This window comes from Choloepus didactylus, chromosome 1 (genome assembly GCF_015220235.1).
Source record: "Choloepus didactylus isolate mChoDid1 chromosome 1, mChoDid1.pri, whole genome shotgun sequence".
Lineage (NCBI taxonomy): Eukaryota > Metazoa > Chordata > Mammalia > Pilosa > Megalonychidae > Choloepus > Choloepus didactylus.
The window spans coordinates 44,521,351-44,546,997 of NC_051307.1; the positions used below are offsets into that span (position 1 = coordinate 44,521,351).

The window sequence follows — 25,647 nt, forward strand, 5'->3', positions numbered from 1 at the left end:
AAACAGAAGCGGAAGGGGAGAATATTAGTGCCTCAAAATAGACAGCCCATGGCAGAAATGGGATGTGCACATAAGTCAAATCTTCATCTGCCTACCCTAGTCTTTACCATCTGTACCTCTGTGCCAAGAATCAGGCAAAGTGTTTCCATACGCAGTTTCTTGTTTAATTCTAAAGTCGAGTTTACAAACATAAAGATGCCAGAACGAGGAGACATGAGTTGAAATGAAAATAGGAAAAGCCAGTACAGTGATGGTCATTTCAATGATTAATATAATTAAATTTTTAAAACTGGTGTTAAAGGACTAAATTCTCAGGTTTCTTATGGCTTCTGAATAACTGAACTTGATTGCACATGTTCTAAGTCCATATCTTGTTCACTAGGTTCATTTGGTCATTTTATAGGTGAATACAAAATTGGACCAAAATAATACTTTGCTCAATTTGGGAAAATACAGGAGGGGGAGATAGAAAGAAAATTTTTATAGAGATTTAAAAAAATAATAAAAGTAGATCAAATAGGTTCCGATCAATTTGGATGGCATTTTAAAACATGATTTCTTCTTATTTTAAATTCAAGAGCTTCCTAAGTATTTGATGTATCTATCAACAGGTTGAAGCAGAAAAGAAGTTTTAACATTATCTTATAATCTATGTCCTTAAAGTTGAACCAAGTAAGAGCCATGTTCTGAAAGAGGCCTGTACTAATAAGATTATAGAACAGTGATGGCACGAAGACTCTTAAATTCAATGGCTCTTCAAATACTTCAAAAGCTGCTGTGTTTGCTCAGTCACTTGATAAAGTGTCTGTTCAAGGTGTAAGGATTTTGATGTAAGAAGTATTATCATTTACATCATTCTACACTAAACTCACTTCATTCCTGATGAAGCTAAGGGAATTTATTGTAAGGTCTAACCCCTGAGTTTTCAAATTGATTGACAATAAAAGGGGTTCTCTCATGATTAGGTGACCATAAAGATGGCAAAGCTAGTAAGTTAGCAAATATCTTCAAATCTAAGACATTTTTTAGATGAATTATTTTATGTATCACTAAGAAAGGAAACAAATGCTACTACCATTCCAACCATAGTTATGCAAAACGAAGATACGGTAAAATGTGAAAAAATGTGCATCTTAGCATATATGAAATTTGGTGTAAGTTATTTTCAGATCTAATTCTTTAATCAACCCACCCATATTATTACAATTGCAAGAATTTCTGGGAGCTGAATGACCCCAGGAGAGCCTATACTAACTGCAGAAGGCAGAAAACATTAGGTACAAAATTCTAAGGACTGCTCTAATTGAAGGATGTGAGCAATCATCTGGTGGGGTAAGAACAGAAGCTGGAAAACAAGGAGAATTTTGTTTTGAATAGTCTAAAGATAACTACCCAACACAGGGCTTGCCAGAATGTTCTAACCAACTCCTTGCCTTTTTATGTGTCATGAATTGAACTTTATTTATTGCCAGCTATAATCCACAAAAAAATAGGTTATAGTTGTACAGCATCTCAAATTGATTGGCCCTTTTAGTTTTTATTTATTTACTTATTTATTCTTTGAAGTAATAACTTCATAACTTAATAACTTTACTAACACTTAAAAGTGAAAAGAGAACCTACTCAAAGGGAGAAACTATTTGGAAACCACATATCTGATAATATATAAAGAAATCCTACAACTGAACAATAAATAAAAGAACAAACAACCCAATTAAAAAATGAGCAAAAGACTTGAATAGACATTTCTCCAAAGAGGATATACAAGTGGCTAAAAAGCACACGAAAAGATGCTGAACATCATTAGTTATTAGGGAAATGCAAATCCAAACCAAAATGAGATACCATTTCACACTCACTAGAATGGCTACTATTAACAAAATAGAAAACTACAAATGTTGGAGAGGGTGTGGAGAAATAGGAACACTCATTTATTGCTGATGGGATTGTAAAATGGTGCCACCACTGTGGAAAACGGTTTGGCAGTTCCTCAGAAAGCTAAGTACAGAATTACCATATGACCGGGCAATCCCACTACTAGGTATATCCCTAAAAGAATTAAAAGCAGGGACTTGAACAAGTATTTGCATATTGATGTTCATAGCTGCATTATTCACAATTGCCAAAAGATGGAAGCAACCGAAGTGTCCATCAGCCGATGACTGGATAAACAAAATGTGATACATACATACAATGGACTATTATTCAGCACTAAAAAGGAATGAAGTTCCTATTCATGCGAGACAACATGGATGAACCTTTAAGACACCATGTTGAGTGAAATAAGCCAGAGACTGAAGTACAAATACTGTATGATCTCACTGACCTGCAACAACTAGAATAAGCAAACTCATAGAATTTGGATCTAGAATACAGGTTACCAGTGGCTAGGCGGAGGGTAGGGAATGGGGAGTAGTTGATGCTTAAATTGTACACAATTTCTGTTTTGGTTGCTTGTAAAGTTTTGGTAATGGATGGTGGTGATGGTAGCACAACATTGTGAATGTAATTAACTGCACTGCATTATATATGTGAGTGTAGTTAAAAGGCTAAATTTTACATTGTATTTATGTTACTAGAATAAAAGTTAAAAAAAAACAACATAGGACTGTCAACAGCATAGTGAAGGCTATTAAAAACAATCAACTATAGCTAATAGTACAATTATTAAAAGGTTCTTTCATGAATTATAACAAATGTACTACACTAATGCAAGGTGTTAATAATGGAGTGGTATATAGGAACTCAGTATATTATATATTTTATGTATGCTATTTGTGTAAATCTACAATATCTCTAACATAAAATTTTACTTTAATTTTTACATAAATTTAAAAAGGAAAAGAAAACTTTGGTAGTTTCATTTTTTGTTACAATTCTGTGAGCTCTTGTAAATAAATATTTATTTGCATCTCTGATTTTTTTAATTTAATTTTGAGATTGTTCACATACTATATAATTATCCAAAGTTCCAAAGTGCACAATCAGTTGTCCACAGTACCATATACAGCTGCACATCCATCACTACAATTACTTTTTTTTTCCAATTTTTAGAACATTTTCATTACTCCAGAAAAGAAAGAAAGGAAAAAAAGAAAATTCAAATCCTCCCATAACCCTACCCACCCCCCCCTCCATATTGACTCATAGTATTGGTACAGTACATTACTTACTATTGATGAAAGAATGTTAAAACACTACTAACTGTAGTACATAGTTTGCAATAGGTATATTTTCCCTTATATATCCCTCTACTATTAACTTCTAGTTATGGTGTCATATATTTGTTATAGTTCATGAAAGAGATTTTAATATTTGTACAGTTAGTCACATTGTCCACCACAAGATTCACTGTGATACATTCCCATCTTTTTTTTCTTGTTTTTAAATTGAGATTGTTCACATACTATACAATTATCCAAAGATTCCAAAGTGTATAATCAATTGCCCACGGTACCATCATGCAGCTGTGCATCCAACACAATTAAATTTTTTTTCAATTTTTAGAAAATTTTCATTACTCCAGAAAATAAATAAAGACAAAAAAAGGAAACTCAAATCCTCCCGTAACCCTAACCACCCCCCACCATTACTGATTCATAGTTTTGGTATAGTACATCTCTTACTGTTGATGAAAGAATGTTAAAATACTATTAACTGTAGTATACAGTTTGCAACAGGTATATATTTTTCCCTATATTCCCCTCTATTATTAACTTCTAGTTATAGTGTCATACATTTGTTCTAGTTCATGAGAGAGATTTCTAATATTTGTACAGTTAATTATGGACATTGTCCACCACAAGATTCACTATTTTATACATTCCCATCTTTTAACTTCCAACTTTCCTTCTGGTGACATGAGTGACTCTGAGCTTCCCCTTTCCACCACCTTCACATACCATTCAGCACTGTTAGTTATTCTCACAACATGCTACCATCACCTCTGTCCATCTCCAAATATTTAAGTTCATCCTAGTTGGACATTCTGTTCATAATAAGCATCCGCTTCCCATTCTTTAGCCTTGTTCTATATTTCGTGTCTATAGGTTTACATACTGTAATTAGCTCATATCAGTGAGACCCTGCAATAACTGTCCTTATGTGCCTGTCTTATTCACTCAACATAGTGCCCTCAAGGTTTCTTCACCAACCCATTTTTTTAAGACAGTTTTGTTCACACTCCACATATTCCACCCTAAGTAAACAATTGTTGGTTCCCTGTATAGTAACATATTTATGTATTCAGTACAATTGCCACTATCTATATAAGGACATCTCCATTTCTTCCAGAAAGAAGGAGGAAGAGTCAAAGAAGGCAGAGGGACAAAAGTAAAATAAAAAAGAGAGCGAGGGAAAAAAAAATGACAGAATGCAACAAAAGGAAAGATGCATTAAACTAAAGCAGAATAAAGAGTCAGACAACATCATTAATGCCAGGAGTCCCATACCCTTCCTCTATTTCCACCCCCCCATATGCATTTACTTTTGGTATATTGCCTTTGTTAAATTAAAGGAAGCATAATAAAATGTTTCTGTTAATTACAGTCTCTAGTTTGCATTGATTGTATTTTCCCCCCAATCCCACCCTGTTTTTAACACCTTGCAATGTTGACACTCATTTGTTCTACGTCATGTAAAAACATTTTTGTACCTTTTATTAAAATTGTTGAGAACTCTAGGTTTCACTGAGTTATACATTCCCAGTCTTTATCTTTCATCTTTCATTCTGGTGTCCCACATGGTCCTAACCTTCCTCTTTCAATCATGCTCACAGTCATCTTTGTTCAGTGTACTTACATTGCCGTACTACTATCTCCAAAAACTGTCTTCCAAACCTCTTACTTCTGTCTTTTCTTTTCTGTCTGTAGAGCTTCATTTAGTGTTTCCTGTAGAGCAGGTACCTTGTTCACAAACTCTGTCATTATCTGTTTGCCAGAGAATATTTTAAGCTCTCCCTCACATTTGTAGGACAGTTTTGCTGGATACAGGATTCTTGATTGGTGGTTTTTCTCTTTCAGTATCTTAACTATATCATCCCACTTCCTTATTGCTTCCACGGTTTCTATTGAGAAATCTGCAGTCTTATCAAGCTTCCTTTGTATGTGATGGATCACTTTTCTCTTCCTGCTTTCAGGATTTTCTCTTCACCTTTGATGTGTGTCTCGGCATAGGCCTATTCAGATCTATTCTGTTTGGGGTATGCTGCACTTCTTGGATCCGTAATTTTATGTCTTTCATAAGAGACAGGAAGTTTTCATTGATTATTTCCTCTATTATTGCTTCTTCCCCTTTTCCCTTCTCTTCTCCTTCGGGGACACCAATGACATGTACATTCCTGCATATTGTTTTGTCTTAAGTTCCTGGAGACATTGCTCATATTTTTCCATTCTTTTCTCTATCTGTTCTTTTGTGTGTAGGCTTTCAGGTGCCTTGTTCTCTAGTTCCTGAGTGTTTTTTTCTGCCTCTTGAGATTTGCTGTTGTATGTTTCCATTGTGACTTTCATCTCTTGTGTTGTGCCTTTCATTTCCATAGATTCTACTGGTTGGTTTTTTGAATTTTCAATTTCTACCTTATGTACATCCTGTGTTTCCATTATACAGTTCAGCTCTTTTGCCACATCTTCCCTAAACTTTTTGAATTGACTTAGTATTAGTTGTTTCAATTCCTGAATCTCAGTTGAAGTGTAAGTTTGTTCCTTTGACTGGGGCATAACTTCATTTTTCTTAGTGTAGGTTGTAGTTTTCTGTTGTCTAGGCATCTGGTTTCCTTGGTTACCCCAATCAGGTTTTCCCAGACCAGAAAGGGCTCAGATCTTAGAAGGAGGGATGTTGTCCCGAGGGTGTCTTAGAAGACTGGTACACCCTGTGAGGCTTCAAGTCAGTGTGTTTTTCCACCCAGCAGGTGGTGCCTGTCAGCCTGTAGCTCCAGACTGGTGTAAGGAGGTGTGGCCCATGGTTGTTTTCCCCCAGGCTCTGGGTTCTGGTTCTAAATGGAAAGTGGGTAGTAGAGCTCGGCCCCACCTCTTTCCTCTGAGGGAAGATAGACCCCCTAGGGAGAGGCCATTAGCATTTGAATACTCTGTCTCTCTGCCTGTGCTATCTCCACCCTTGTCTGGTTCAGAGTGCTGGGAACTGAAAATGGCTGAGACTTTCTCCACTGAGCTGAAAAAGGGACAGAAAGCCCCCTTTAGGGCCAGTCCACAGCCACCCTCTGGCTCTCTAAGGTCAGCAGTCACCAAAAGCCTCTGTGTGCTTGTAGGGGATTCATATCTTGTATTGAGAAGTTCATGTTTGTTAATTAAAACCCCAGCTGGAGCTCAGGTGAGCTATATTTACTTGCTGAGAAATGGCTGCTCTCTAGCACCGAGAAGCTTTGCAGTTAGGGCCGTGGGGGGAGGGGGCTCCCGGCTTGGATCTGCAGTTTTTACTTACAGATTTTATAATGTAATCTTGGGCATTCCTGCCGATTCAGGTTGGTATATGATGAGTGGACAGTCACATTTGTTCCCCCTGCAGTTATTTCACATTATTAGTTGTTCCTGGTTGTTTATTAGCTGTTCCAGGGGGACAAACTAGCTTCCACTCCTCTCTATGCCACCATCTTCTTCCATTTCCTAGTCCTTTTATTTTATAAATAAATAAATAGATATAAACATCTTCTGCCCATCTTTCTATCTGGCTTAATTATTCCTAGATTATTATGTTGAATCACAGAGAGGCTCATAAAATACAAGTTTGAGTTGTTCTCTCTGGTCTCCTTCCAAATGCAGAGTAGCAAAGACTTGTAATGTGTTGATGTATATTTTATGATTGTATGTGTGACAGAGTGGAGTTGATGTGTTTGTGTGTGTGATGCGTTTCTGTTTATCTATGTCATCATTTAGGAATTTCCCATCTTTGCTTCTGTGGTGCAGAATATACATTAACCTTAAAAGTTCATCTCAGGAATAAGAATTCTGATTTTTTATCATTTTTTTGAAAACTATTTACAGCAATGTGACATATATGACTATATTATTTAGTGAAAATTATCCATGTTAAGTTTTTCTCACCCTGATTTTAGATTAAAAAAAAAAAACAAAAACAAACTCCACATATTACAACATTTCTAAAACAAAATTAAAGCAGAGAGTAATGTGGAAATAAATAGGGAATTTACTATTTAATGTAGTTAAACTATATTTTAAATTATAATGCACAACAAATGCAAGTTCTCCTTAAGGGGACTTTTTAAAAAAAATTCTTACTGGTTCACATTAAAACTCCTGTGTACTGAAAAAAGCAACATCTTCATGCATGATATACATATGTACTGAAGTTTGTGAACACTGGCTTCTTTAAAGGTTTAAATGACCACCACACACTTTTTAATTAAGTGCAAAAAACTAAGTATATATCTATTATAGTCTAGAATGTTCTCATGTCATCAACAATAGATTTCTGATTTTAGACTGCAAAATAAGCTCCAATTCTTGAAAGTTTGCTTCACTGGCTGTCAATTTTCAGAAAAAGTACAATGCAGAATAGTAATAAAACAAACTCAATGAATGAGGATCTCAAATATCATCTACCACATTAATTAACAGATTGCTAGGCTTTTTGAAATGCATTTTCATGCAAATTATCAGTTTATTCTTAGGCATGCTTAATGACACACATCAGTAAGTAGCAAACTGAATGATAATACAAAATATTTAGTACTACATATTTTTCTATGCAAATAGGAAAATTATTCTAAATACTTTAGAACACTCCTGACTCACCTAATCAGGAACTTTATTTATTCTAGAAGATTTTAAACTTGAACTAAAAATGACATTAATTGTTTTTCAATAATTGAAGAAACAAAAATAATGCAAAAATGTATCTGTACTTCCATCCTAATATCTCCTTAAAATTGTTTCTTTTTAGCCGCGTCATTAAGAATTATCTGAAGAACTTGTAAATTCAATTTGATGAAGCAATATCATTTAGAACTTAAACAATAATGTTTTATTCATCTTTTAACTGCATACTTTAACATCAAAATGAGTTTCAACCATCCAGATTCAACATTTTTTTTACAACCACATTGTGCTTTTGGGCTCAAAATAATTTAGATTTAAGGTATAAAGAAACACCTTCACTCACACTTACACTAAAACCATCTTCAATGGAGGCAAACAAACAAGACACATAAATGGAAAATATACTTGGAAAGTTCAGAGAATCTGAGAAATAATGACAAGTAGAAACAGTAAGTAAATAACAGCAGAGCCAGGTCATGAAGACAGACAGGGATTGGAGATAGCATCCTAAAACAGTACAATATGATGGGTGCATCCATGGGCCTTCGGGTTCAACAACCTGCATTCAAATCTCAGCTCTACCACTTACCAACTCTGTGTCTAAGCAAGTTACTTAGCTTTCAGAGGCTCAGTTTCTCCTGGATAATATATCAGAGGGTTGTTGTGAAGATTAAACTGAGTTGATGCACATAGAAGTCTTAACAAAGTTTCTAAGTTTGGGAACAATGCTCAAATTATTAGCTGCTGTTAGTATTATTATTATAGGCTTCAAGCCATTTAAACAGCTGCCTCAAGATATAAGAATTTAAAAGTGGGCCTATTTCTTCTCTATCTTATTTTTTAAATCCAAATTGGGCTCTTCTTCCTTTATGACATTTGTTGCCATTCCCTTCTCCCCATGTCTTTGTTCTCGCCTAGAATCTAAAAATGTTTCCATTTATCTTTGAAACTGTACGTTTAATTGGACAGTATGTTGAACTCCAGAAGACCAGAAGCTTTTTAAAATTTTAATATTTTAAATATTTTTCAAGCTTCTGAGAAGTGAAACAATCTTTTTGGTAAAACCTACCCTGACCACCGTAATTGAAAATTAAACACCTTTCTACACTCTTTTTGTCCTTAGCTTGATTATCCTTATCTTGATAGCATTAACATACTACAAATCTAATTATATTTTATATACTTAGAATATAATATTTTTCTTTATGAAAATAAATCTCTATAATGGATTTTTGTCTTTTTTTTTCCTGCTACCTCAGACTTAGATTAGTACCTGGTATATCTGTTGGATGGATCTTCTTTCATTACTTTCCTACTTCAGTCTCAACCTTCGGTTTTGCTTTTGAATCTGTGCATTCTTTGGTGAAACTTTAATAAATAATTTATTACTATTTTTGTCAAATAGGGCAACCTTGATTTTCTTCCTTTGTTTAAAATAGAGTTAACATTTTAGATATACACAGTATAATTTCCAACACAATCCCGTTTTATCATCTATTCCATTTTTCTTAGTCCTTTAAAAATTTTTTTCCTTTTTTTTCTTCTTTTTAGAAAACTCATAATAGTTTCACAAATGCATGCCAGTTTGAAGCAAATAATTCTCAAGTTAATAACTCTGACAGCTATGTGCCTTGGAGATAGACAGTTTAGGAGATAGACATATAATTCTCAGTTGAAGTGAGTAAGTGGTTACAAGTTTGCCAAAGTCTACACATACTCCAAGACTATCATTATATTTGACTGGTTAGCTTTCTCTATACAGATGATTGAATTTAAGCATAAAACAACAAAGTGACATGTCAAAAATCACATGGCTATTAATTTGGCAGGGCCAGGATATGAACCTTGGTTTGACAGTTTTTATGTCTCTATTACCATTTGCCAGTCAAGACTGCAAAGTATATGAACATTAACATATCTAGAATTTTGAAAGTAGATTAGCTTTGGAAGTAGAAACATCTTATTTCTTTATCTGAAGGCATAACTTATTAGAATCAACACGTAGTTAATACTCCTTGTTCTCTTAACTTTTAAGACCAAATATAAAATCATAATTCAATAGGATTCATTCAGTGCTTCAGGAAGCCCAATGAGCAGGAGCTGGGCTGTTTCCTTTTGCCGTAAAGTATGTGTGTATGTGTGTGAGTATGTGTATAAATGCATACAATATGTGCATCATCACTTCTGTCACTCTTGGGCACTTCTGGGTCCAGAGCTAATCCCTAGATTGAAAATTGTGAGAAAAGACTCAAAGAAAACAGTTCCAAATACTCATTAAATAAACAAGAGAGCTTTAAACACACACACACACACACGATTCCTGATAAACAAAAATATTTTCCAGGGTTATAATAAATATAACATATATAATAAATATTGTAGTTTGCAATTGTCCTTAAAACAACTATCCTGGTTTAGTGGTACCACTTAGAAGTCAGAAAGACCAATACTGCTAAGTTATTTCTGCAAAATGCCTGGTTGTACTATTCAAAACCAAATTAACAAATATTTTGGCAATGATAGTCAAACATGGAGATGATTTACATAATTCAAATGAGCAAAAGTTCCAGCACATTTTGAATTAATTACATGCAGATTTGCTTATTAATTTATTTTCATAGTTATTTCACAAAAGAGTTTTGTTATAAAATTCCAAAGTGATGGGACTATTAGGGTTATCAGAGATTTCATCAAAGCCAGTAGGATGATTCTAAGTATACCTCAGGCAAGTCATCTAATGCAGCCAGCACATAAAATTTCCTACACTGGGAACAAATTTCCTACATTCAAAATTATGAAGGTGAGAAAAGAAGATATATATACTTTTATGCTTTTAATATAAATCTACAGGGAAACTCATCTGAAGTCTGTCCACAGCTGTACATAATGTATGCAGCTAAGACAAACTATAACCCCCATGCTGGAAACCTATGTGATATGGGGCTTAATGTGCTTAGCATGATTTCCACTACTTAAGGAAGAATGCAAGCAATAGCTCATCCAGAAAGCTGCTGAAACCAAACTCTTACCTTTCACCTCTTTATAACGTGCTGTCTCCGCCTTTCTATGGGATGTTCAATCCCAAAACTCTTTTATCCTTCTAATATCCTTTAATGCCTATCATGATGGTATTACAGTCATTGCTTAAAGCTGAAACATACTTAGGTTTATATCCTGGTTTAATAAAATTTTGAGTAGACATCTTTTTCCTTAGAAAGTAATGCTACCCTTTTTAAACAAGTCTGTTGATTTTAAAAATATTCCACTCAAATGGATCTCTGGCTTTGAGTGTCAGAAACTAGGGTAGTGTAGCACTGTAGAAAAACAACATTTAGTCAGAGGCACCACTAACTTTTACAAACAAGGGTAGAGAAACAAAATTATAAGTAATTAGTGAGATATGCGTCACCTATTTTAATGGTATTTCTACAGAGAAACAAAAAGATGAGTTATCTAATGCCCAAATGAAAATCAGCGCTGAACTAAGAGGAATATATTTAAATCATATTTATCCATTTACTAGGAATATGACTTTGTATGAGTTATAAATCTTTCTGATCCTCATATCTAGAGCAGGGACAAGCACCCTTGTCTGACCTGCATCACAGAGGTGACATGAGGATCAGATGAGTCAATGTAAATAAAAGCATTCATACACTGTAAAGATGGTCTGCAAAGCTAATTTTTTGAAACTACCTTCTAAAATAAGCATACACAGTACATCTCCTAGCCCAACTAATTCTATTTAAAATGAATCAGCTAAAGTATGTGATGTTGGAGTTCTTCTAACCCTCAGAAATCTGTGATTCTACATTGCCCATTATTTCCTAACAGTCATTAAACATCACAAAATTGCTCTGCACTAGTCACTCGGCTTGTTGAATAGGTCTCTGGTCACGGTGGGGGTGGGAACATCTTCATGCAGCCAACAGCTGAAGCTAGGAGAATGTGTGAGCTCTTCAAAGGAAGAGTGCAAGGAAAGAGGATCAGTGAATAAGTGACTGGATTTGGTGTCTATTTGAGGGAAAAAAGACAATATAAAGAGTAGATTGGGAGGAGAGGGAACCAAGATAGTTTGTTGTGTATAGAAATGGGGATAAGAAAGAAAGGTGGTAAAGGGTACTGGAGTGAGGAAAGAACTTGGAAAGGAACATGTGATTTTTAATTTCAGTACAGTGAAAGGAGAGAAATCATTTTGTGGTGGTGAATGGTGAACAGGAAATAAGGAAAAAAGAAGCAGAACAAATGAATGTAGGCAATGGGAAGGATTAACACCTATATCATTTCCTTCCCTTCTTTTTATTTTCAAGTCATCATATATACTTAGGATAATGATGATTACAGTAATGATGACCATAGCAGTGAACACATGCAGAACTCATACTAAACTCTTACTATGTGTCAGACACTGTGCTAAGCCTTTTGCACGCATTAACTCATTTAGTTCTGGCAGCAATTCTACAAATAGGTGACTTAGAGAAGGGGAAAGTAAGAACCCAAGAGGTTCTTTTTATAACATCAATATGTGGTGGAGATGGAACTTGAACCCTCAGATGGTCAGGTTCTAGAGCCCATGCTCTTAGTCACTATCCTAGTAACAAGAGCAAGTTTCACTACTTTCACAAATATGATCCCAGGAAACACTGACTACTATTGAGTGCTATATATGTTACATAGGCCTTAGGGAGATAAACATGTTAGGGTAAGAGAACAAACTGAAGAGATGATGTTTCAGAATAATGCTACCACCATGGAAAATTATCTTTATTTGTTTTTCTTAGCAGGACACCTAATAGAGTGGTGGAAGGGGAAGCAAGGAAATGAATTTGGGCATTTCCTTAAATAATAAAGAACTTATTTTTAAAAGTTACAGTATTGCTTATAATTTTATGCACGAAGAAATCAATTTTTTGTTTTAATTAATGTTCCTGTAATAAAACATTTATTGTCTGCCAATAAAAGGTAATACGAATGTACTTAATTAAGTTACATATTCATTTAAACAATTTTATGTGATAATAGCTAAAGAGCACTTTCCATATTCAAGAGTTGATAGCACACAGCTACAAAAAAATTATCATAATTAATTCCACAAATCAATTCCTATTTTAGGCACTAATTAGGCATTTTTCCATCTTTAGCCCAAGAGATATCACATTAACAGAATTAGAGATGGTTCTTATACATGGTTACAACTGAAGCCACTGCTTCTGAGAAAATATTGTTCATTTATCTTTTTTCACTTCTCTGGAGAAATAGAAGCTTTTCTTTTTTTGTTGTAGCATCCACATATGCTTGGGAGCCCTTAAACAATCATAGTGAACCTGTAATTACATCAAGGCTTAATTCTAAGAAAACTTCTGGGGTTCTCAGGTACTATTTTCACACGTAAATGAAACAGTGACCATTCAGTTTGATTCTATCAGATTCTGAGTTAAAACAGCTGAACAGAATATGATGAAAATGAAAATAAATTTTCAGTTAAATACTTATAATAACTTAACTATTGTAACACTTATAATAAATTCTTATATAAGACAAATCAGTTTTCTAGCAGGTAGGAGCTATCCATCAAAAAATAAAGGCTAATTTCTACTGAGATACAGAAGAAAAAAGTGATATAATGCTCATTAATATAAATTTAGTTCAGATACAGAACAACTCTTTGTAAAAACCTCAGAAACAGATATAAAGGTGACAAATACATTCTTTTTTTTTTTTTTAAAGAAAAGGAAAGGTTAGATATGAAGTCTTTCAGGCCAATATTTTCATTATACAATGTCCTCTTCCATATTTGAAATGCTAGGAATGGGAAAGATTTACTGAAGGAGATAAAGAGTGCAAAGTGTTAGGCAGAGTGTCTTACACACAGGTGTGTAACAGATGATAACTCTTATTAACATCTGTTCAGCAAACATTAAAACTGAAAAGAGATCCTAGTATATTAATTTCAGATTGTATAAGAAGATGATATACTTGTATTGATAATACCTTATCAATTCTTCTCTTCTACCATTAAATTAAACAAATTCTTTAAGGGAAAAGCAACTCATTATAGTAATCTTTGTGTTTTAATTTATTTAATTTTAAAATTAAAACACAAGTGTTCTTTTACCATTAGGTAACTGTATGATACATCCATCCATCTAGCCATCTATCCATCTTTCTACACATCCCCCCACCTATCCACCCATCTGTCCATCCACTCATCCACCTATTTTTCAGTCCATCCATCCATCCATCCATCCATCCATTCATCCATCCATCTATCCATCCATCCAAATTTTAGCTTTCTGTTGAAGGTACCTGATATATTCTAAGTAAAGATATAATTGATAATATGCAGGTAAGGCTCTCAGTTTTGCAGTTTATATTGGAGTTGACTTCCATATAATAGTCTTTCTTTTTATCAATTGATAGAAATAATTACCATGGAACACGTTTTTCTTTTTTATTACCGGCACTATTACTGTGTGAGTATGTACTGTTTTTAAAGGTCACAATAATGCCTCTGATTTTTTCCCTGCTGGACAAGAAATAAAGGACAGACCCTTTGAGTTACTAGATGAATTTCTGGAATCAGAGAGAAAAATCATTGCACAACTGAGCTAAGAACCAACAATCCATTTTATAGTTTGTAGATAAAAATTGAAATGCTGTTGAATACTTCAGAGCACTGTGATGACTATTCAAATAAAAAAAAAGTTATAAACAGTTGTGTGTGGAAGGGCTTGTTCATTATTCACTACTGCCTATAGTTTTATGAATATATATTAAGCCAATCTAAAAGTGTTACAGCAGTTGCAATAATTTTAATCATGCAAAATATTTTTCTTACTCTGTGATTCATCTCAAATTCCTGGGTAGATAAATGAAGCTAAATCACAGGCTCTTTATTACCAGTGGAGGTGGGGTCACTTGTCTGTCATTATCATTAAAACAAAGGGATCAGTGGAAAGTGTTTTAACAATGAAAAACGATCATAAGGATCTCTAAGTAATGTTTAAAAGTATTATTGTCATCTTGAAACTAAAGAGGGCTGAGGAAGACAATATCTATTCATCCATTTTGAAGCTATAGTAACAAAAGGAGGACCTACATTAAATGTAAAATTGCTGGCATGATTATTTGTCTTTGTTCACATAAAGAACATCATTATTTAATTGCAGTGTAAAGAGAAAGCACATATCCATGCATACACATACACACACCAGAAAAAGCATGCCTGCATTTTGTTCAAAAGTCACTGTGTGTATTTTATATGAAAAAGCCTTGTATTTGTTTTTCTACCAACACATTTACAACCCGAAGAACCAGAAAGTTAAGTTAGATGTTCTATTTCTTTAACCCAGAAATTAACCTTTATGTATATAATCTTGATAGAAGGTGGCATTTAGGTAATCCAAAATGAATTCTTTTGTTTTTATTTGCTGCATAAAGCATAGACTCTAATAAATACAGAGTTACTTAACTATACTTCAAAGGCTTCTGTAAACTAAGCTACTCAAAGCAACATCTCTGCCTTCAGCAATCACACTCCAGTGAATCATCCAAGTGACCTTATTTACTCATTAGGAAATCTGTGTACAGGTGCAAATGTTAAAATCTGAATTTGCATTTTAAAAAGTACATCTTGTAGCAATTTAATGAAAATATTTCAAAGATCTCTGGTCAAATCTAAGTATTTACCCATCTGTTCCTTTAGCTTCATATATTTTTGGCCTACATTCATATATTCATTACCAACTATACTTTATGATCACTCCTCTTAACATCTCAATATTTTAACAGTTTGGAATGCCATTTTGAAAGGGGGCTACTATTACACTATCATTCCCACCCTCATCCCAACAGCATGCTAACAAACAGTTCTAAAATATTTATTTCTAGTGTTTTTACACTCTCAGAATGATATAAATTTGTATATTACCACATAAATACCTTATAAATTATCTGTGAGATTTTAAAGTTTACATTGAATATTACATAGTAAACATATACAGATGTGAAACACATAAATTAAGCCACAGAGAAGTGTAACTTTGAACATAGAATGACACATTTATATTCTACTCTAGAATACAGAGAAATCATAATAATTCACCTGAGTATGTTCGTTTGTACTAATTTTTTTTAAGTCTATTTTCATCTTGTGGAGGATGGTGATGGAGGTTACGAAGGATTTCTGGGCATAAATGTGTAGGGAGTGACAGTGGAGTGGTGAGTGAGGTTAACTGATGTGACAAAGTGACTCATGCCCCCCACAAAGACATGTTCAAGTGCTAACCCCAGGTCCTGTGGGTGTGAACTCATTTGTAAACAGGATCTTTAAAGATCCTATTAAGAAGAGGCCAAATTGAATCAGGGTGGGCCTTAATTCAGTAAGACTGGAATCTGTATCAGGAGAGGGAATCTAGGCAGAGACTCACAAATGACTGAGCAGGAGGAGTAGAAGCTACAGCAGGAGAAAGAAAGAAACAGACTGTCATGTGATGCAGGCAGAGATTGATTGACAGCAAGTCACTACCAGAATGCTACATACTTTGGAGAAGGCATGGACTGTGGATACCTTAATTTGGACTTATAGGCTCCAATAAATTCCTGTTGTTTAAGCCAACCAGTTTATCACATTTTGTTATAGTGGTCCTGGCAAAGTAAGACTGTTGACTAGAGAGAAGCTTGCCTGTGTCATGATTTTTTATACAATTTTCTCATGCTCCTATTTTCCCAGAAATATATCAAAATCATTTGCACATAACAGAAATAAATCACCACCAACCACGCATACACACTCATGAATTACAAACAGAAAGAGGGACCACTGTATAATAGTAAAAACATTGGTGTTGTAATACACCAACGTTTATCAGCCATGTGTCCAAGGAAAGTTATATTGTCACTTAAAGGCCTCAGTTCCCTGACTTGCTATATGAGGCTAACACAATCTACCTTATAGTGCATCAGGAGATATTAAACTAAATGCATAATAAAAATGTCTAGCAAAGAGAAGACCCTCAAAAGAGGCACCCTAAAGTCCATACTCTCTGCCACACCTCTAAAAATATGGCATCAGCATTTGTGTTATTCAGAATGGATTTGAAAGAGCAGTTTTCCTTTTGATTCAATGCTTATTTGATAATGTGCTAGGTGAAGAAATGAGGCTAAAAGACTATATGATTCTGATTATACAAAAGCCCATTTTTTATTTCTCTACAGCTAAATGATGTGAAATCAGAAGCAGATATAACACTTCAGAAAAATATGAAATGTGTAAACCTCCCTGCTTCCCAACCACATTTAGGTCTCAGAGCTGCACTACCTACAATGCTATCTACTGCATTACAGTACGTTAGTGATTATAATACTGAAGATTAGTCACTAAAAAGACAAATGTGAGAGAGTATATAAGTAAAGAGTTTTGTTGTTGTTTTGCTTTTTTCCACAGAATATGGCTGCAGATTCCTTTGGCAAAACCAATACTATATCCTCCAGGAGTCACCATTCTACCTTGCCTGGCATTACCCCCCAAATAGCTCCCCTTACATCAGTTGCTTGGGAAGACAGTCACCCTCCATTCTCCACAGATCTGAATGAAAGCTGATGTCTTGCCATTTGATATCCAGGTTATATAGGTTCAACAAACAGAACTGTCAAGAATTCAGACATACTGTCTATAGCAAGTTTATATTTCATTCAGAGGAAGTCCAAATGCCTTTTTTTTTTTTTTTTTTTTTAGAAATTTTAAATGTGTTCTGGTACCAATTCCTACTTTCAGGGAATTACACATTTGATGACTTTCTTGACTTGAGTAACGCATCTATTCTTGCCACTGTGGATTCTTCACAGTGAAAACCTTTATTCCATGCACTTGCTCACCAGTTGGAAATACCAATGGCATGGAATGCTTTCTCTGTATCTGAAATGATTCTATAATGCTGAACGACAATGTAATTTTTAGTGGTATACGAATAAAATTAAAAAAGATGGAAGGCCAGAAAGAACTGAGGCTTGTAAAATGCTGAAGATGATAAAAAGGACTTCTAAAGCTGAGCTTTGAACAACAACAAACTGAAAGAGTAGATCTATCTACAGCTTATGGAAGATGGTACAATCAAAACAAATTTAAAACAAAGAACTGTTCTACTCTAGTTTTTATTTGAATATAAGCACAGTATGAGCAGAGAAGGTGATGGCTGCCAGCAAAGCTAATGTAACTTCATATTAAAAAGAAAGCAACATCAAGATAAAGGGAGGTAATGGGGCACTCTATGTAGTACTTGCAAGACCACACCTGGAATACTGTGCAATTAGTTCTAGGGATACAGTATAAGAGGAATGTGAGCTATGCCGGGTGCACTTTGATTAGGGAGCTGGAATGGTAAGGGGTCTGTAAAGTATCATGAGAATCTATTAAAAGAATCTAGAGGTATTTGAGCTAGAAGAGAGAAGACTACAAGGTAGTGGCACTGTGAAAAGCACATTAAATGTATTTCTGATTTCAATGACTGGCACGTAGAACAGGCATTAGACCTATGCTGAGTAGCCCTAGCCCTAAAGTAGAGAATTAGGGCAAATTCTCATTTACATTCCAGAAATACAATTTTTAGTTCAGTAAAGCAACATTATTTTTAATAATCAAAAAACTTGAATTGTTTATCTTGTGAAATGGTGAGATTCCTAGGACTGGAAAGAGTTCAAATAATAGTTAGCTGATTATTTGTAAAGGCTTTGACAGATGGGATATCTGTACTGAACTGGGAGGTTGAAGTATAGGACTGTTCAAAATCCAGAAGATTTTATGATTTCAATCTAGGAATTCATGCTGGCCTTATTAAAATATAGCTAATTAGAAGGTGTGGTGTAAGGTATACTGGCAATGCATGCCTATGCCCCTTCCCTCAAATAATAAAATAAAAGATCCTCATTACATATAAAAAATTCAATATTACATACACAGCCATTAGGTCTTAAATACTTTTTGAGTATTCAAACAGACTGTTACTAAAACGCAAATATTCTTAGAGGAAACAATAACATATGGGGATCAGTTACAGTTTGTTCATAGAAAGACATGAATGAGAAAGGCAGCAAGAATAAGTAAGGTCAACCCTTGCAGGAAAAGGACAAAAATATTTCTTCAAGATTCCCTGGGAGACCCAACAGATGACTGAAGCTTCAACTATCACTTATCTGTAGCTATGATTCAATTTTCCAGGTTCTTGTATCATTACAAATTTTAATGAGCATAGCTTCTGAAAGAGGTCAGTAATGTACACTATTTGGTATTTATTAAAATAGAGAATTTCTGTACAACAGTGCCTACATTTAAACAAATAACTATTTTCAGAAGACTCAATTGGTTACAAGGTTTACCAAAACCAAATCAGACTTTCATGTTCAGTGTAACTTGTATCACTAAACAAAAATTAACTTTTTGGTGGGTTCTACTAAACAAAATGCACTATTCTATTACATATGTTTTCATGCAATAATATTTGGGAATGAAAATTATATAAATTTCAGATAGGATATGAATGTAGCTTGAGAAAAAGACATTCTTCCTAAATATCATCACTGAAATTCCATGTAGTGCTCCTTGTCAATAATCCTAAATTAAACTCATATTTTCTATCCCCCAACTAGATCTCCTCTCTCTATCCTCAGTAATAATACCACTGCTGTTCTTACCATTGTTCACAATGACACCTTATATTATCTTTTCAAAACCCCATGTCTAAACAGTTGCTGAGTTCTCTGACTGCAAGAAAGAAGTTCACATACCTTTTTCTATCCTACTGCAGCTACTTTAACTCATGCCTTCATTTATCTTTTAGGTGTACTGTAATTCCTCATAATTAATCTCTGTACTTCCAATCTCTCCTCATGAAAGCACTCCTAAAATATATATTCTCATCAAGTAGCTCCCTAGCTACTTTAGCAGCTTCAGTGACTCACTATAACTATAGAATAAAGCCTAAACTAATTAATATGGCCTCAAAACCTTCCATTATGTAGTCCAATCTATTTTTCAGCTTTATCTCCTAGTCCTTGCTTTTATGCTCATCTTTCTCCAACAAACCTATTCTACTGTCCATTATCTAAGGATATTCTTACTTTGTAACAGCTGGAAGGGCTTTCCTCAGTTTTTTTCTATTATAATCCTGTTTCTCAAAGTCCAGGCTCAAAGGTCTTTTCCTTAATCTCTTTTTCTTTTATTTAGTTGTTTACTTTCCTCGTCTGTTTTTCCATGGAACATTGCCACTCCCTCCCCATTTATTATATTACAACTTACATCATAGTTTGGATTTATATGTCCCTTCTCCCTCAATTGGGTCAAAGGGAGTGGGTGACAAAGTCTGCAATAGATCCCAAATTTTCTGTAAATGATTTGAGCATATTACATTAACAGATACAGAAGGATTTAATCCAGGGGCATTTACAAGGAGGATCATGCATGAGTTGCTAAATCATAGTATGAGTTGCTAGTGTTCGTTTGTATTTCTTCATGCAGATGGTGAGAACATTTGCTTCCCTCAACAGTGCAGCACTTCTTTAGTGCACGTAACTCTATCACATCGATTTTCTCTATCTGTGATTTTATGACCCTTAAACCAGGAACACTTGGGCCATCAGTCACAGCCACAACCCCTCGCCTTATGCTCTGATGCTACGTGGGACAGTGATCCGCTGATGGGAAGAAGGTAGGGAGCCATCCCCTACCACCCTCAATGTCACTGAGCAGGATGAAGTAGGGACAGATGCCATAGGCTACTCACTGAAATGCACTGGTCCTTTTCTCCTGGTTGGCAGAGGAACACTCTGTTTGGGTGTCCACTACACCAAGGAGCCCACTTCCTAGAGACTCAAGGGTAAATCCTGATTAGCTTGAACCACTCACGGTGATCCCATTCTATTTTCTGCCAGGTAAATTCCTGTATTTTCAGCGCCTAAAACAGGGCTGGCACACAGGTATTCAACAAATAGGTTCTTAGTAAATACCTGTGAAATGAATGAATATATATAGAGAAAGCATCAAAAACACACCCCTTGCTATTTCCTTTGGTCACACCTCCCATGTCCTGCTTCCTTGCCAATTCAGGCCTGCAAAAGCAAGCCACATTCTAAATTTTAGGAAAGGAAAGGGAGAAATGGGAAACAAACTGTCATTTTAGCTACTGTCTGCTCTCTCCTACTCAGTGGAGAAAGCAGAAGATGACAATCGTCAGAGGCAACTTACAAAATATTTCCATAAAGAAATTGTTTCAACAACCAATTGTCTCCTGTATTCCTAATCAGATCAAAATTCTATTTTAAAATTGTTCAGAATCATAGTCTTCAGAACTGGAATGAACCCTAGGAATAATTCAGTATAATTGAGCTCAGTCAAGATTTATGAGTCAACTATTTTAAGCCCATCATTTTTCAGATGAGGAAACTGAGAGCTATTGTCATGAAAGTCAGCATTTATCTTTCTTATGCTCTAAGATGAAATAAAAAATTGAATGAAGGCAGTCATATGCCCTGGCAACAAAAAGGATATTTTCCTGGTAATGCCGTTCCAACTCGGTAATCAGTATAGCTCTTGTTTGGATGAAAGTTGAAAATAAAAAGAAGACGTGCTCTCTCAAAAGCAATGATTTTATTGGTTTCATGTTTTTCACTCACATAGGCCTGTAAAAATTAACACATATATTACATTTAAATAATAGCTAGAAGCTTCTTCAAGGAAATCATTTACAAAAAAGGAAGTTTCTCTTTTTTTTATAGCCGTGTAGGTTATTAAGCCAAAAATGAAAGTAACAGAATATTATACTTTTCGAACATGTTACAACTTTGCCATATCAAACTGTAAGCCAAAAACAGTCTCACAAATTGCTTAAATATCACAAGCCACTTGCCAATATCAAATAAAGCTCACCAGAGGATTACTATTATGGCTTAGATTTTTAAGTAAAAACATGGTACCTGCACTATAAAGAAATACAAAGTCTATGTATGTATGTACATATATTAGAGCTGCTTATAAGTGAATGTTCTTTAAGACTTTAGTTTTAGTCCTCAGTCTAATGAATTAAAGTATATTCAATCACTTTTCACAATACAAAGCAACCTTGTTATTAAATCTAAATTTCTAAAATTGTAGTTATGTTAAAACTTTACATTTTTGCACAACTTTGTCAGATTCAATTAGAATGTCTTTGTATGTGTATGTGAGTGTGTATGTGTGTTTGTGTGTAAGAAAACAGAACGTGTGAAAAGAATGAGAACATCCACAATTTCTTTTAGGATCACGTTTTACAGTTAGCAATGAGAAGCCTTTGCACTTTCACCACCATCCTCTCTAAGCCCCAGCTTAGAGAGGACTTATTTCCATGCATATCATCAGAACCACTGTTGGTAATTTAGAAATGTGAACTAAGGCTCTAGAGTAAACAACTGTGCCTTTTGGTATTCAACATTGTTCCTACTGAAAAAGGAGCATCGCCTTGCTCTCTTCTGGAAAGAGCATTACTAATAAACATGATTAGGGGATTCATGACATGTAGCCAATCTTACTGAATATGTAAGTACCTTTGCTCAACCATTAAAAAAAAAAAATCATACAAACCAAAGTAAAAACAGATCAACAGTAATTTTAAATAGCGCCAGTATAAAGTAAATGGGTTATAACTAACACATTCTATATGCTAATTTTCACAAGCAAAAACAAAGCCTGTATAAAATTTGCACCTGTTAATTACATTTCCTAAAACTTTTTGAAAACTGAGACTTTAATTCCAGAGGAGAGTAAGGCTCTTGAAAAATACAAAACAGCATTCAGGTATAATGGCATTTATTGAAATGACAAGTTAGAGACTAAGAAAGGAGAGAGAAAAAAGAAATACAGAAACCTACATGTTGCCAAAGTAGTTTCTTTATGACAGCATAATTATTTATGCAAAGAAAAACAGTCAAAACAATTAAGATGTTTCCACAGCAATTTCTAAAATGGATTCCATGCAAAACTTTTGTTATTCATTTTAACCAATTGAAATAAAAATTACTAAATTTAAACAACAACAAACTAACCAAGAAGGTAAGCAAGTATTATGTTTAAGATTTCATTATGTATTGGAGAGACTTCAGTGACATGTTTTGACAAGCTGAAGGATGTTGCAGGGCACTACACACTGAATAATAAAGTGCTGGTTAAAAGATCTGCATATAGATTTAAACTGATTGCCATTCTAAGCATGTACAACATTGGTGACTAAAACATAACATTTAGAGTAAAGAGCATACCTGCGGAGCTGAAAGCCAACCACATCTTTCTTCCAATTTATTCATATCCCTGTCAAAGTTATTTAGGAACTTATAGCGAAGAAGATCATCATCAGTTAAATGAAACTGCCTTCTGGCATAATGGTAACTCTCATTATTTCCTTTTCTGGGGAAGTCTAGCCATTCTGGATGCCCAAATTCATTACCTGCATTAAAAAAAAAAAGGTAAACATCACTCAATAATATCCACATTTTTTAATAAGGAACTCAGTGTTTATATGCTTTTAATGTCGTAACAGCTTTAAAATCAATTTAGCTTATAATTTATTATTTGTCCTATGCATGATGTACATCTCTGCTTCAGAGACAGCACGTTCTAGTTGTAGACTCAGAAGCCTGGGGTCCAGTTTTGACTCGACCAGACATTACTTTTTACATGTCTCAGTTTCATCATGCACAGAGGACAATTATATTTGTCCTACCTAATTCATCTGAGAAACAATCTCTGAAATCTCTGAGTGATTACTGAAATTTCAGTTTCTGTAATCTCTGAAATCTGTACAATGCTTTACAATTTTTAAAGGCTTTGTATGCCCATTATTTTTTCATCCTCAAAGCAACTCTCTATTACATCCATTTCACAGAGGAGAAATCCAAAGCTTTGGACAGTTAAGAGGTTTTCCCAACTCACAAAGAAAGTAAGTGGAAAGCAATCATTAAAAATTTAGCTCTTTCGTTTGAAACCAAGGTTCTTTCCACCCATCACATTAGGCAAGTGCTTTGTAAATTTCCTAGAGAAACCCAAGTCATCATAAAAAGGGTTTCTATTCCTTAATTAGATCTGTTGTCATTAAATATTTATCTTTAATTTCAATTCTAGGTGTTTGTGTACATGCAAGCACGTATATGAAAATACAGCTGGGACACGTGGATGGAAATCCATTTAAATATTATTTATCAGTATAACGATGATAACTAAAAGCTCAAAATAAAAAAAAAGCCAATAGCAAATACACATTCTTCATTCTAAGAATCAAATGTAGATATTGATCATCTTACAGATTGGCTCCTATTGTTTTTCCCACACTGGATTTCTTTACTAAGGCTCCTTTTTTTTCCCCTAAAAAGTAAATACTACTTTCCAAAATTTACTTTCATTTACTACATTAATTCTGCAATTTTCAAATCCAAAATTCTAACAAAGGGTGTGGAAGATAATAAGTATCACACCCAATATAAGTGTGTTCTACTTTAAACCAATAAGTATATTAATATTATAATAAATAACAAGTAATAAGTTAGAATGCAATTAAAAATGATTTACTGTCAAGTTGCTTCAAATAGTAAACTCTGCCAAGAAACACCACAATTTACATCTAACTCTTCAGGACCAACAATAACAAAAAATACCCAAACAAGTATGTCTGTAGCAGTTGCATGAAAATGAAACTGCCTGCAAACATTTTTGTAAATTCTAACATTTGGGCCAAAATGATAATATTTCTTTTTTCCAATGTTTCTGACAAAGGAAACAGTCAGATTTCTGACACTGTGTTCCTGTGGCATAGCTTGCTCCATCAACCATTCAATTGGCAAAAGTATGCACCTCCAGAACCAGAAGGTAGCCAGAGCATATTCTTCACTGATAATGAACATACTGCCAGTCTGGAGAAAAATATATTTCCAAGTACTAGTGGGGTTTCAATTAGCGGGGAATTTAGGGCAGACTAGACATGAGTTACGAAGTAACTAAAGTATAGTAGCCTATAAATTGGATCTAGTTTAGGATTTCTACATGCACAGTATTTTTATGTTGGTATGATCATAGATCTCTGGGCTCACTGAAGAGTTTATAAACAATTTTTTTAACTCTTTTTTTGGGGGGGAAGTGTATTAATGATACACAATCATTGCGGATAGCAGGAAAATACTTAACATCTGCTGTTTATGTGGCAGGCACTATTCTAAGCATTGTACATTAATTAACTCTTTCAATCTTCAACAAACAGTGGGGTAGGTCCCAATATTATCCCCATTTTGCAGAAAAGGAAACTGAGGTAGAGAGAGGTCACCCACTTATAAGCAGTAGGGCCTAAACTGAGGCAGCATGGTTTCAGAGCACAGACTCAATTACCCAAACTATATTGCTAAGAAGTAAATACTACAGAAATACAGCACAAAGATGACCATCTCACAGGTGAACAGAGATTCCAGGTTAACAGAATTATGTGCACAAAGGTATTAGTGTGAAAAGGAGAAATGTAGTAAAGTGTTTGATTTAGACACAAAACAGGGTCTCTGGTGAGCAGGATGAGTTTAGCTTAGAAGGGGCTCTGGACTATATCTTGCAGGCAATAGGAAACAAATGGCTATTTTTAAGAAGAGGAATGAGAAATTAAAATGTGTTTATTATTAAAACACCTCTGGTAGAGTGTGGAAAAAAAGAGACTGGATATTGGGGAAATTAAACGGTAGAAAAACCAGTATGGAACCCAGAGTATAATGTAGAAGATGAGGCACAGTGGCAATGGAGAAGAGAATAATTGATTTAAGAGGCATTCTTGAACAGAACTGACTGGCTGAATAGGTAATGAGG

At 34.5% G+C, this 25,647-nt stretch overlaps 1 protein-coding gene across 1 annotated transcript in view; it reads right to left on the minus strand.

Moving 5' to 3' along the window:
* Nucleotides 1-25,647, minus strand: part of GBE1 (1,4-alpha-glucan branching enzyme 1) — a 357,328-nt gene that overhangs the window by 13,613 nt on the left and 318,068 nt on the right. Inside the window, exons 13-14 of the mRNA XM_037833759.1 lie at nucleotides 23,073-23,257; nucleotides 21,331-21,461 (exon numbers count right to left, since the gene is read on the minus strand). Coding sequence (XP_037689687.1) covers nucleotides 21,331-21,461; nucleotides 23,073-23,257 — 316 coding nt within the window. The remainder of the gene's footprint in view (nucleotides 1-21,330; nucleotides 21,462-23,072; nucleotides 23,258-25,647) is intronic.